The 14,984-nt window shown below is 45.8% G+C and overlaps 1 protein-coding gene across 1 annotated transcript in view; it reads right to left on the minus strand.

Annotated features, from left to right (window-relative positions):
• Positions 1-12,355: 12,355 nt before the first annotated feature.
• Positions 12,356-14,984, minus strand: part of TMEM51 (transmembrane protein 51) — a 3,938-nt gene continuing 1,309 nt past the window's right edge. The window contains exon 2 of the mRNA XM_007459296.1: positions 12,356-13,497. Coding sequence (XP_007459358.1) covers positions 13,089-13,497 — 409 coding nt within the window. The 3' untranslated portion in view covers positions 12,356-13,088. The remainder of the gene's footprint in view (positions 13,498-14,984) is intronic.

A 14,984-nucleotide genomic window follows, 5' to 3' on the forward strand; every position in this document is an offset into this window, starting at 1 on the left:
ATCATTCCTGAATAGCATCTAATATTCAATCCATGCTCACATTTCCTTGATTCTCTCAGAGATAATCTTTTTTACTGTTGGTTTGTTAGAATCAGGATCCAGACAAGGTCCACACATTACATTTGGTTGGTATGTCTCTGAAATGTCTTTAATTCTGTAACAGCAACTCCCCACCCCTGACCTTTTTTATCCCCCAGCCACTGATTTGTTGGAGAAACTGGGTCTTTTGTCCTGTAGAACATTCACATCCTGGATTTGGCTGATCACTTCTTCTTGGTTTCAGTTAACTTGTTGCTCTTTTCCCCATGTTTCCTGTAAACTAATAGTTAGATCTAGAGGTCTGAGGAGATCAAAGTCTTTTTGTTGTCCAGACGCCTTCATAGGCGGTACTGTGTGATCCGTCCTGCATCACACAGTGAGCACATAATGTCTGGTCATCCCGTTTTTAACGATATTGAGATTGAACAGTAGGCCCAGTGCTAACAGACTGAGCCATCCATTACAAAGTCCTCAACAGCTTTTTTTCCCCCAATAATTAACAATTTTAATTTTTAATTATGGTAAAATATACATAACATTTACCATCTTAACCATTTAAAAATATACAGTTCACTAATGTTAAGGACATTCACATTGTTGTTTAACCAACCTCCAAAAACCTTGCATCATGTAAAACCGAAACTCTGTATCCCTTAAACAACTACTCTCCATTTTCCCCTTACCCCAGCCCCTGGCAACCACCCATCTATTTTCTACTTCTATGAATCTGGCTACGCTAGGGACCTCATATAAGTGGAATCATACAGTATTTGTCTTTTTTGTGACCGGCTTATTTCACTTAGCGTAATATACTCAAGGTTCATCCATGTTGTAGCATGTGTCAGAATTTCCTTCCTTTTTAAGGCTGAATAATATTTCATTGTGTGTATATACCTTGTTTTATCCATTCATTTCTAAGTGGGCACTTGAGCTCATCCTTCAACTTTTTACCTAATAGTTTTAGCATCCCTTGAGGATCGTTCCCTGGATCCGTATTTCTTGTGGGGTCACAGAGTTGTGATTTTTTTCCGATTGTTATTCCTTTGGTAATTATTAGCTAGAATCCCTCATCAACCATTTGTTTATCATAAAATACAGTTGGTTCAGGAAAGGCAGAATAAAAGATTGGTTCTTTCCTTCTATGTGTCAGTATTCAAAGAAGCAACTGCCAAAGTGACCAGTGAGTTTTAAAAAATATCATTAGGGGGCTTCCCTGGTGGTGCAGTGGTTGAGAGTCCGCCTGCCGATGCAGGGGACGCGGGTTCGTGCCCCGGTCCGGGAAGATCCCACAGGCCGCGGAGCAGCTGGGCCCGTGAGCCATGGCCGCTGAGCCTGCGCGTCCGGAGCCTGTGCTCCGCAGTGGGAGAGGCCACAACAGTGAGAGGCCCGCGTACCGAATAATAAATTAAAAAAAAAAAAAAAAAAAAAAAAAATCATTAGGAGTCTTTGATTTAAACAGTGTAGATGTGTTTTAATCCACTGAACTCATTATTTGGTTTGAGGCTCATACTATGCCACCTCAGGGGTTCATGCAGTTTGGCTCCTGTGTTTTCGTTTTTCCAGGTGGAAGCTACGCAGTATTTAATTGTAACCACCTATGTTTGTATTGCATTGGTGTGGTCTTTAGACAAACAACTCTGCCTCTCAGTTTTCCTTCTCTGTACAAGGAAGTTGGACAAAATGAGCTCTAGCACCATTCCTGTTCAAAACTCTCCCTTTTGTAGCATTTTCATTACATATAACATTATAGTTCAGTCATTTGATTCTTCCAGTCCTGTGACTGAATGCAGTTACCAACATCTTCCTTTTACAAACATGAAAATTGCCACCCGGCTGATACTGTTTATTTTCCACTTCTCCATACTGCATTTTCCCCCGGTAGACTTAAAGCTGTAGCTCTCAGTTAGGGATATTTTGCCTCCCAGGGGACCTTTGACAATGTCTAGAGAAATTTTTGATTGTCACACCTGGGAGGAGCTGCTGGTATCCGGTAGGTAGAGGCCAGGGATGCTGCTAAACATCCTACAGTGCACGGGACGGCTCCCCCCTCACATAAATGCTCTCCGGCACCAAATGTCATTAGTGCCAAAGCTGAGAAACCCTGGCTTGAAGAAATCCATAGAGATAAAACCATATTTCTCTTACTTATATGTTTCAGTGAAAGGAAATGTACATAAAAATGTACACATCTGAGAATTCAACTATACATGAAGCAGGACAATGAGATAGTCTGCTTTTAACTTACCCATAGAATTTAGTCATTTGATGTGCATCTCCTTACTGTTTCCCCTTCAATCTTATTTTTGGCTCCTATTCTGCCCCTTGAGACCTTTCTATTATTGGCCTGAGGGAAGACTAATGGACAATTTTTACTGCTTTCAGGTCAACGGAAAAATCTTAGGTCTTAAATTTTTATTTTTTTAAACTCGGGAAATAAACATCAAAATCAACTTTTATCGTAAATAGCAGTTAGATTTTTTTGGTCCCAATTCCTCTGTGCCATTTTAATTGAGTGGTTATTTTCAATAAACTTAGCATTACCTTTCAAATTATTGCTCTCTTCTGCTCACAGCATCTCCTGTGAGATGTGTATTCCTGAATCTTTCTCTCTGATGCTTTTGTGCTGACTTAAAAGAACCCATTTGGTGCTAAAATGAATTTATCTAGCAACTGCTAGAATGGTGTGTCCTTTCCTAATCAAAAAGTCAATTTGTGGGCTCATACTTTGAATCTGATTTTTAAAACAGACAACAAATTTGTCAGAAACAAACAAAAAAATGCAGCTTTTATCTTTTCTGTGGTTGTTGTTCAGCTTTGAAAGAGGCAGCATTTAGATAAGGCAGGTACATTTATTTTTATTTTTGGCTGCATTGGGTCTTTTTTGCTGCGCACTGGCTTTCTCTAGTTGCGGTGAGCGGGGGCTACTCTTCGTTGCGGTGCGCGGGCTTCTCATTGCGGTGGCTTCTCTTGTTGCGAAGCACGGGCTCTAGGCACATGGGCTTCAGTAGTTGTGGCATGTGGGCTCAGTAGTTGTGGCTCACGGGCTCTTAGAGCACAGGTTCGGTAGTTGTGGTGCACAGGCTTAGTTGCTCAGCGGCATGTGAGATCTTCCCGGACCAGGGCCCGAACCCATGTCCCCTGCATCGGCAGGAGGATTCTTAACCACTGCGCCACCAGGGAAGCCCAGGCAGGTACATTTATTCACTTGTTTATATCAAGTATTCACACAATTTCTCTTACCAACACATATATTCACAGCTTGTCAAGTTTTACCCAAAAAGTGAAGGAAAAAGCTTGCTCTCACATTATTATATGATTTTTCTCTCTTTTGTGTTTTGTTAAAGTAGATGCTGATGATTTTTCTTGACTGGACATAATCATCAAGGATGCATTCTGAAATAAGTCATCTTGAGGATAAACACTAAGGACATTTTCTTGCGTTTAAAGTTCCCACGCACCTCCCAAATTTTATACAGTATTGAGCCTAGGTTATCTCTGAGATGCATGCTGTATTGTTTGACATTGGTTCCTTTTTCTGATAAGGAAGACCTATAGCCCAGAAGGGTTTTTGCCATAACTTTTGCTTCCCAAATTGTATTCTAGTTGGTTTTGTTGTTGTTATTCACCCTCCATTAGTTCCAAGTATGCTTTTAAATAATCTAAAATTTCTCAAAATCAATTTGAGTTTGTAACTACTACTGACCCTTTTCTTTCCCACATTTTTTATATTACAATTAAATTACAGGTTTTAATGCGCAGAACTGGGACTGGAGATAGAGAAAAGGAGAAAGGGAAGAGAAGTCTGTTTATGTCATGCCATGGAGAATTTGATTTATAGTTCTGGATTGGGGAGGGATAGGAAAACAGTCTTTGTAAAAGACTCTTTCTTTAAAGGAAAATGGTAAGCACCACACTCAGACTGGTCTCCAAGGATGATTGTTTCCTGCTTCTTTCTTATGGAACTGACACCAGGTGGCCAGGCTCTATGACGGGAATCCTCACTGCCCAAGAGAATGGATTTTCCTTTGTCCAGGGCAGCGTTTTATCAAACTCGGCCCCATTGACTGTGCGGTAGAACAGTTCTTTGTTGTGGGGACTGTCCTATGCATTGGTGGATGTTTAGCAGAATCCCTGCTCTCCTAGATGCCAGCAGCAGCTCCCCCTCCAGCCACTGTGACTTTGCCAAATGTCCCCTGGGGGTCAAAACCAATCCTGGTTGAGAACCACTGATCTGAGGTGAGAACATTCAGTTCTGGCGTTGGCTTGAATCCTTAACAGTGTCACTGCAAGTTGAGAACATTTTGTCACATGTTGCATCTGGGAGCTGGTCGGCTTGTAATCAGCATGTCATCCACCTAACTGCCTTCCTGGAAAGTGCAGAGTTCCTGGGGTCTGATGACACACATGGCAGTCAGGCGGGTTGGCCCCGAGGAAACTCCTGTTGCCAGGGCTACGTTTTAAAGGTGTCTGGTGCGCTTGTATACGTGTTCTCTCTAGTGGCTTTTCTGGAGAAATTTGCATCTATGTATCATGCGCTCGTATTTCCCTGTCTTTCCCTCCCTCTCTGGGTCAGCTTGCTTCGCAATGTCCAAGGAGAGCAGGTTTCCTGACCACTAGTCTCCTTCAGTTATCGGAGGATCTGAGCCTGATGTGCTGTGGCTCGCTGTCACGTACCATCCCATCTTCAGGCACTCTCGGACATCGCTTCCTAGGCCAGCTGCATTGCAACAAAGAAACCGGGGAATGGCTTTCTCCTGTCGGCTCAGCGTGAAAGGTGCTTCTGAATGGTCTGACGGTGCCTTGCGAACCACCACCCACACAGGTGGCAAGAACTTTGGAAAGCATCCACTCCTCTGCCATGAGGCTGTCACGAGGGGGTGCAGGCTTCCCATCAGAGGCACACGCTTCCCTGTTGGGGAGTGGACACAGGGAGGTCTGAGCTGGAGGTTCCAGGCGCCTGTGCCTGGCTCATCCTGGACCCATGAACTTGTTTCTACCCCGTTGCCCACTGCCACCGCTGTCAGGCGCTGGGCCATCTTAGTGGCTTGCCCTTACTGGTGATCTGCGATCTGAATGCCACACAGCGAGAAAGCTAATGGACAACTTCATCAATGAGCTGTAGGACTTTGGACAACCCTTGTCTGCTCTGGGCCCGTTTCTCCCCCTGCAGAATATCAGATTTGGATCCATCACCATTCCCTGCAGGGTGTTCTGTGAAAGCTGACCCTGGAAGATGCTCTGTGAGGAAAAAGAGTTTCTGTGGCCAAATGGGTTTGGGAAATGCGACGTCATACAGCATCTGTTTGGAGATTCATAATGCGCACAAACATTTGAGAGATTTTCTGGAATTCTCTGCACCCAGATATCCACGTGGCTCACTCGTCACTTTTCTGCCGTGTTATTTCCCTCGGAGACTTTTCCTGATCGCCCAGATCTGTGATCCCTTCTCATCTATCCTTTACCCTGCCTCATTTTTCTTCACAGCACTTCTCATTTTCTGACATTGCATCATATTTTTATTTATCGGTTTATTTTATGTCCCCCCTCCACCCAAGATGTGCCCTCTGTGTCAGCAGGGACTTGATCCATTTGTTTGCAGATTATCCCTAGCATGTGGCACATAGTAGGTGCTCAATAAAAATGTGTTGAATGAATAGACTTTGTTTAACTTGGAGATTCCCAAATGTAGCTAATCAGGGACATTTTCCCATTAAAATCCTGGGAAATGTGCTTGGGGACTCACCAGGAACGGTGGCTAAAATCCTGATGACCGTGGCTCCTAGTACCAGCCACTTAGTTCTGAATACACAGGTAACTCGGCGTTAGACTGAAAACAAACAAAACGGACACCATGAGAGTTGCCATCACGTGCCTTGAGGAACCAAGCCTTGTGCAAGGCTGACCCCAGGGCTGCCTCAACTGGTCTTACCTACGTGGCCCTGCTGCCGTTTTCCTGGAGATGGCTTTATGTGAAGGTTCCTTGCAAACTACTGGTGGCGCCTGGTGAATTTTCCCAAAACACGTTTTCAGAAATGAGTGTGAGGCTCACACTTGGAGAAGTGCTTTAATCTTCAAGTTCTACATCAGCAGACTGTGGTCTAGTCACAGCCACCACGTGGCAACTCCCCCCGCCCCACACCCCTCCAAACTTTGTGTTGCCCTAAGCAACCTAAATTATCTATTCCGTTATTCCAATAAGCACCAAAGAGCATTTAATGTATCCTTTGGCAACCGAAGCTAGAACTCCCACTCAAGCTTCTTTCAGGCAGATATTCATGGTTACTTTTAGTTATTGAGAAATATCACATGATCCATTCCCTGAACTTGAGAAGTAGACTTAAATTCTGCCCCCCCCCCCCCCCCCCCGCCTCCACTCTGTGTCAGGTGTAGCTTTGGCACTTTGCCTGTGGTTTCCTCAGGTGCTCAAAATTAGGAAACTCCATTTTGCTGGTGTAGAGAGGAAGGCTCAGAGGGATCAAATTATTAGCCCATGATCATCCTCCTAGGAAGCAGCAGTGCTTGGATTAAAACAAAGTCCTCCGCAGTAGAAAGCCCATCTCTCGCCCTCTGCTCTTGCATACAGAACAGGGGCTGTCCTTTTGTACCTCCACACTAAAATACTCAGCACAATTTGTGCTAGGAGCTAAATGGGCCTGGCCAGGGCCCTTAAGGCAACAAATGAGACCATTAATCCTCAGAAGGGCTCTTCGTGTACTGCCCTTTATGGGCTGTGGTTTAGATTGACCCATCCATTTCCAGGGATAAAGCTGTGTCCCATTTTCAGTTTTGCTCCACAGTTGCGGGTTTATTTTATCTTTCCCGTCTCACACGTGTTCATCCAGAACCAAGGCGTCTCAGGACATTTGGCATCAAGCAACAGAAACCCACTGCAACTCGTTTAAGCATAAGATAGGACTTTATTGAAAGTAGCCTGGGGCATCCTATAGGACAGTGAGTGAGGCCAGGCTAAGGAGAACCCAGAACTCTCTCTTTCTATGAAGGACTGTTTTCGCCATGAACCTCTGCTTCATGAGTCTCCTCTTGCAGACCAGCTTTCTCTGTGCACGTGGCTCCCTGGTGGCTTTCAAGTTTATTATATCCAGTGCAAGTAGCCAGTCCAAAATGACCATGGTCATTGTCACCCAAGGCCATAGGACCCACTTTGGGAAACACTGTCCAAGCAACGACGCTTCCCATGGAGAGCAGGGCTTCATGCCTTATCCCCAGAACCCAGAACAGTACATCTGTGGAGCTCAATACTTATCTGTGGGTGGATGCTGCTGACTTAGCTGCACACACCCCCCAGGCAGCGCTCTGCACCGCAGTCACAGTTGTGCTCCAACACGATCTTTTACCTCAATCATCTGCTTGTGGCTCCCCTTTTCAGAACTGTAACTGGTCTGAGAAAAGTGAAAATCAAAATTGAGACCAGGTGGAGCATCCACTGTGGGCCCAGCGCTGCCTGATATGATGTAAAGGCGGGGCCCGCCTTCAAGGACATGGGCTAAATTTAGGATCCGAGCTTAAAAGGGCAATTTATTGGGAGGATACAGCACTTCTTGTGGAACCCAGGGGCAGAAGTACAGCTGGGCTTTCCAAGGGATCGGGAGCAAAGAGCAGAAAGTCATCAGGAGACAGCTATGTCTGAGGTCTCATCTTCATGTCTGCCTCTTTCAGCAGTCAGCTTCTCTCTGTGCTGAGGTACGTCCCCTGCTTCACTCACCTGTGGCCCCCTAATCCCTGATACCACATTGCCCAACCCAGGACCTGGGAGAGATGAGCCTAGCCCAGCCCAGCTTCTGACTGGTTCTCCTGGGTCAGGTGAACACATACCTATCAGCTGTGACTTGAGAGGGCGGAGGTCACATGGCACCAACATGGCTGCTGACATTCCTCTTTTTGGGTGGGGTGGGAGTGCTAGGCGGGAATTTTCTTTGCTCTTTCATAGCCCTGGGGCCAGTTAGGGCCCAAGAACAGGTGGGTGGCTTTTGATTTTTCTCCCCTGTCTCTGCCTTTCTTATATTTACCCTAAGAACAAAAACATGGTGGAGAGGAAAGGAAGGGTCAGGGTCTTTCTTCTGGTTTTTATCTTTTTAGCTTTTTTTGTAGTCAAAAGACAGAGAGCTCTGATAAGTCTGAACCAGTGAGCAAGCAGGACAAGCGTGCCTTCGGGAATTTTTTTTTTTTTTTTTTTTTTTTTGTACGCAGGCCTCTCACTGTTGTGGCCTCTCCCGTTGTGGAGCACAGGCTCCAGACGCTCAGTAGTTTAATTACTTTGTTGTCAGAGAATACAATCTGTAGGATTTTAATCTTTTAAACTTACTGAGACTTATTTTAAGGTCCATCATGTGGTCGATTTGGGGAAATATGCTATGTGCTCTTTAAAAGAATGTGTGTCCTCTAATTGTTGGATGGAGTTCTATAAATGTCATTTAGAGCTAGGAGGTTGTTAATGTTCAGAACTTCTTTATCTTTACTAATTTTTCTTTTTTCGGTACGTGGGCCTCTCACTGTTGTGGCCTCTCCCATTGCGGAGCACAGGCTCCGGACGCGCGGCCTCAGCGGCCATGGCTCACGGGCCCAGCCGCTCCACGGCATGTGGGATCTTCCCGAAACGGGGCACGAACCCGCGTCTCCTGCATCGGCAGGCGGACTCTCAAGCACTGCGCCACCAGGGAAGCCCTGCCTTCGGGAATTTTGAGGTGAAAGTGACCTCCTGCTTTGGTTTTAATTTACTCTTGCAGATAACTTCCTTGTTTTCCTAGGCACTATTCAGGGCTCCAGCCTATTGCTACCATTCCCAGCTAACATTCTCCCTGCCTTCCTTTTAGACGGAGGTGAATCCATGCTCCACATTTTACATACTAAACATCCATGAGCTATTCTCTGAACACCGTGAATAATTTTCTACTTGATTGTTTCCACACGTACAAAACAACTAAGGTCCTTCATGCAATTTCCACAGCACTCCTGCCTTACAGGAAGAGTCCAGAAGTGTTCAGATCAAAGCGGGGGCTGGTCTCTAATGAATTGAAGATTGAGCCCCGTGTTGGTTTGCTAAACATAGTAATGAATTCCCACAAGCTTAGTGGCCTAAAACAACAAACGTATTCTCTCATGGGTCTGGGGGCCGGGAGCCCCAAATCAGCATCAGCTAAGCTGCAATCAAGGTTTTTCAGAAGGACCAAACTGCCTTGGATGATCTAGGGAGGAATCCATCCCTTGCCTCTTCCAGCTCTGGTGGCTGCTGGCATCCCTTTTTTTTTTTTTTTTTTTTTTTGCATGTGGATATCTAGTTGTAGGGAAATACAGTAATTTATATGTGCATTTTCCCGTTGATGGACATTTAAATCGTTTGCAATTTTCAATATGATTTCTTTTAAAAAATTTTTTTATATACTTTTTAAAGGTTACTTTACATTTACAGTTATTACAAAATATTGGCTATATTCCCTGTGTTGTACAATACAACCTTGAGCCTATCGTATACCCAGTAGTTTACATCTCTCACTTCCCCACCCCTGTACTGCCCCCTCCTGCCCCTCCGCGCTGGGAACCATTAGTTTGTTCTCTGTATCTGTGACTCTCCTTTTTTGTTATATTCGGTAGTTTGTTGTATTTTTTAGATTCCATATATAGGTGATATCCTACAGTATTTGTTTTTGTTTGACTTATTTCACTTACCACAATGCCCTCCAAGTCCATCCATGTTGCTGCAAATGGCAAAATTTCGTTCTTTTTTAAGGCTGAGTAGTATGCCATTGGTTATATGTACCACATCTTCTTTATCCATTCATCTCTTGATGACACTTAGGTTGCTTCCATATCTTGGTAATTGTAAATAATGATGCTCCGAACATTGGGGTGCATGTATCTTTTCAAATACATGTTTTTGAAAACACGTGGTTTTTTTTTTTTTCGGATTTATACCCAGGAGTGGAGTTGCGAGGTCATGTGGTAGTTCTATTTTTAGTGTTTTGAGAACCCTCCATACTGTTTTCCACAGTGGCTGCGCCAGTTTACATTCCTACCAACAGTGTACCAGGGTACCCTTTTCTCTAAAAATTGTAAATTTTCTTCCTAGGGGTAATTGAGATGATAGTTCAATAATAACATAAGATCAGGTGAAGTCTAAATAAATTTTAGAAAACCTGGATAAAGTAAGAAAACATCTGTTCGCTGGTATCTGAATGTTAGAGAGACACCAAGACATGTGAGCCAAGTTCTGGAGAGAAGGGAAACACAGACACAAGCTTGACATTTGGTGCAGCTTTTCTCCTTGGGGCTTTTGCTGATTCAAATCTTACAGCCTAGGAGCTGAAAAGCCAAGGAGTTCAAAAGACTCTAACCACAGAAGCTGCTGGCGTCCCTTGACTTGTAGGTGCATCACTCTAGTTCTGCCTCTGTGGTCACTGCCTCCGCCCCTTCTTTGTATATAATCTCCTCCTGTCTCTCACTTATAAGTACACTTACAGATGGCATTTAGGGCGAGGATAGTCTCAACTCAAAATCCTTATATCCGCAAAACTTTACCTTGTAAGGTAACATTCTCAGGTCCCAGGGATTAGAGCCTGAGATCTTTGGGGCCACCAGTCAGCCCACTGCAAGCCCTAAACTTCTTTCTCTCCTGAGGAAGGTCTAGGCTGGGCAGACATCCCGACAGACATCTACCAGGGGCCAGATCGAGAGCCCTTTTAGAAGGTCATTTCTCAGCTCATTTGCAATAGCAATCTTGCTATTACCCTTTCTTTTTTCCTCCTGTTTGTCCTCATCAGGGGGAAGCATTAAGAGTAAATGAGGGGCTTCCCTGGTGGCGCAGTGGTTAAGAATCCGCCCGCCAATGCAGGGGACACGGGTTCAAGCCCTGGTCCGGGAAGATCCCACATGCCGCGGAGCAACTAAGCCCGTGCGCCACAACTACTGAGCCTGCGCTCTAGAGCCCGTGAGCCACAACTACTGAGCCCGTGTGCCACAGCTACTGAAGCCCGCACGCCTAGAGCCCAAGCTCCTCAGCAAGAGAAGCCACTGCAACGAAGAGTAGCCCCCGCTCGCCGCAGCTAGAGAAAGTCCGCGTGCAGCAACGAAGACCCAACGCAGTCAAAAATAAATAATAAAATAAATTTTTAAAAATTTATTTAAAAAAAGGAGTAAATGAATAGCAAGTCCAGCCCAGAGATACATGGAGAGGCACAGGCTGGCTCAGGGGTGGGCTGGGACCAGACCAGGCCTCCGGTTATCCCGGGCCACCGAGCAGTTACCCGGTGCCCTGGTATTGCAGCTCCCTTTTTATAGATGGATTTACATAAGGAAATGAAAGGTTGGAATTTAGGCACGGTTGCCAATTCTGATATAAGGAGGTGCTTGACTTCCTAACTGCCGCTCCTTTTCTCCCACAGGAGCTTTTAGGAAACATCAGGACCTGAGAATGTGCTCTTCTAACCACCCTCCTAGCTACACAGACCCCCAGCAGCCCGCTCCATGCTTGCCAGAACCAGGAAGGGAACTTTTTTTTTTTTTCTGGGCCGCGCCGCATGGCATGTGGAACTTCCCCGACCAGGGACTGAACCCGAGCCCTCCGGCATTGGAAGCGCAGGGTCTTAACCACTGGGCCACCAGGGAAGTCCCAGGAAGGAAACTTTGGACTCAGATTTTGTCTTCCCAGACTCCCACTCCACAGTCAAGACCCTGACCCCCGACGTCCCTCGTCCTCTCATTCAGCCCAGCCTCAGCAGTCTGCCATCCGCTGCATGGTCTCGTTTGTTGAATTTCTCTCCTGGGCTCCGCAGGTAGGCACCCTGCCCTCTCCACGAGGACACGCTCACCCTGCATGATTATACAGCCCATCTGGGCCAGTTCTCAGAAGAGCCGTCAGAGGATGTTTAGACACGTAGAGAGCTGCTATCTAAATACCCAGAACTTTCTGTTGGGCATGTGGGTTGACGGGGACAGTCTCAGCTCTTGGGAAGCACAGGTCCTCATTCAAAGTCTGAAAAAGCCCTTTCCACTGAGTGGCACACTAGAGTGTTGAAGAACTCAGGCCCTGGAGGCCTAGGTTCAAATCCCAGCTCTGTCATTTCCTAGCAGTGTGACATGGGGCCCTTTAATTAACCTGATTCTTCGTGAACTAACCCACAGGAAGTAATACCCGGCTTGGGTACAGTTGAAAATGGGATAAGTATGTGAGGTGCTTAGCACAGCGCCTGGCATATACTAAGCGTTCAGGATATATTAGCTAGTATTATTCTCAACAGTGAGATTTCTCCCTAAGCGAGTCAGTATTGGAGGAACTACTAAGGTAATTCAGCACCAAATGTGTGACATATAAAATATTTTATTACAAAAAGCTCAGTTGCAAGGCATTTTAGAAGGAACGGAGCATTCCAGACGGCTTTCCTTTTTCTGCCATTACACAGGAGAGACGAGTAAAGTCTACCAATTCAAACTAGGATCTTACGCATCCTCAGGCTTTGGGCCCTCAAAAGAACTGACGGCATCAGGGGCTCTGAGAACCCCACCTGGGTCTCACCCCAGGGTAATCATCCAGCCTCTCATTCGGCTTAATTCACAAAACGGGCCCATGTCCTTTCTATAAAGCGGGTCATCTTTCCTACCCCACAGTTCAGGATACCAGGGAAAAACTGAAGGCATAACTTGTCTTCTTTTGGAAACAAAACAGTCCTAGTGGAAGCAAAACAAAACCACAATCTAAACCAGTTGCTAGGTATCCTTTCCTAATTGGAACGAGGAGTGTCATCACTGGCGATTCAGAGTCGCGGAAGGACAAGGGGGAAGATGCCGGCGCCATCCCTTGATGGGGTCACAGCATCACGAGATCCGAAGCAGCAGCTCTTTCCGACGCACCTACTATGTGAGGTCCTGGGGGCTGCAGAGTCGCTCCTGAATCCCAGAACCCCTCACCCCCCGGCCCCGTCCAAATTGCTAAGTACACACCTGGCCCCTCCGCTTCTCAACGGTGGCTGAGTGGCTTCATTCGGGATCTGTTGGCGTGGAGGTTGAGTGACAGGAGGGAACACGCCCGGGAGGGGTCATCAGTCCGGGGGCCGGGAGTTGGGGGCCTTCTCTTGGACCTCATCATACTGTGGGGGGGGAGTCAGAGGCTCGATGGACGGAGGAGGCACATTTTTGTCTGGCAGGTTGATCCTAAAGTCTTTGAGGTGAAGCTTTTCGGATTTTATCCTTCGAACTTTCAGCGGCTTCAGGCGTTTGGCCAACTTGGAGTTCTGCCTGTCGGGGGGGTTCCCCGGGCTGGTCTCCACGTCAGCCCTGGTTGTGGTGGGGCTTGTCTCATCCAGCCCCGTCAAGGACTCGTAGGAGGGGAGAGAGACGCTCATCCTGGGGTTCTGGTCCGGTTCCCTTGCTTCCGAGTAGTTTGTGCTCATCACTTCCTCATAGCTGGGGACGTAGTACCTTGAGGAGGCCTCCTCCTCCTCCTCTTGGCTGCAACACACCAAGCACAGACACGGGAGTGTTAGCCTGCGCTCAAGTCATTTAAAATCACAAAGAGATGGACTCCAAATCCCATGTTGCCACTGGGACCACGTATGCCAGCCTTGTAAATAACAAATGTGTCCAAGAAGTAATAAGAGCTAACACTTCAACTGTTGGCTATGAGCCAGGAACTTTCCTAAGTACATATGAACCAATGTCATCTTCCTAATGACACTATGGGTTAGGTTCTATTAGTATACCCATTTTACAGATGGGGAAATGGATACATTGAGGTTAAGTGACTTGGTCATACCTTTAAGAAGTGGCAGGGCAGGAAATGAATGCCACATTCTCAACTACTACACCATATCATCTGGGAGTTAACCTCCCTTGCCTTTTAGCCTCACACTTAATAGCATGCTGGGTGGGCTATTCCGATGCCCAGCTGGGCATCCTTTGACCAAAGTCAACATAAACATGCATGAAACGGCTGCAAATTTGAAGCAAAATGGTTGTCCCTGCGTAGAGAAGGAATATCTGGAATGTAAAATTTACATGTATCTCAAATTATTCTGTAATTTTGTCTTTCACGTTCACCATTAGACTCAAAGGATAGGTCAGGCCCTCAACCTTAGTCTCATTTGACTGTTGAAAGAGAAAACCAGAAGGTCGGGGCAGTTTTTACATGTTTATAGGGAGTAATGCCAGTAGCCATTTTCCAGCACCCTACACTTGAACCTGTATAGGGGATAATGGCCAACATCAGAAACCTCACTGTTTGCCTGGGCTTTCCTCTCATCTCCTTTAGGAATGAACTTGTGAGCTCATAGCCAGGGTGGGTAATGATGGGTGACTGATTTCCTTCTTTGTTCTTTTCTCTATTTCCCAAGTTTTCTAGAATATGCCTGATTATCTTTTACTCTCAGAAAACCGGTTTAATTTTTCCAAAATAAAAACAACTCCCGTCCCACTATAAAGATAAGACATCCTTACTGAAAATTCAAACGACACAGAAAAGTCCAATGAAGAAGATAAAACCATCCGAAACTGTTCCACCCAGAGACAATCACTGTTAACATGCTGTCGTACACCTTTCCAGATCTTTCTCTAATTCCATAGCCGCAACATTTGATGTGATGAAAACCTTTCCTAACATGCTGTGTTACATATAACCTCCTTTTCTCAATGTGGTGGATACGGACCCACATTAGCAAATATAGATCAGTGATGGCTGCGTAGAACTCCACTGAATGGGCAGGTCATACTTCAGCTCGACTGATGGATATTGAGGTTGTCACCTGTCTTTGCTGTTCTCAGCAATGCTCTGATAAACATATGAGCACAAAACCCTTTGCACTTGTGTGACTGTCTCCCAAAGATAAGCTCTTAGGAAGAGAACTGATAGGTGTACACATCTTTAATATGGCCTCTTACTGTGAACGCCCCTTCAGTAAGGTTATGTCAATCAACACTCTGATCAGCAACCTATTTCCCTA

Source organism: Lipotes vexillifer, unplaced genomic scaffold (assembly GCF_000442215.2).
Source record: "Lipotes vexillifer unplaced genomic scaffold, Lipotes_vexillifer_v1.1 scaffold496, whole genome shotgun sequence".
NCBI lineage: Eukaryota > Metazoa > Chordata > Mammalia > Artiodactyla > Lipotidae > Lipotes > Lipotes vexillifer.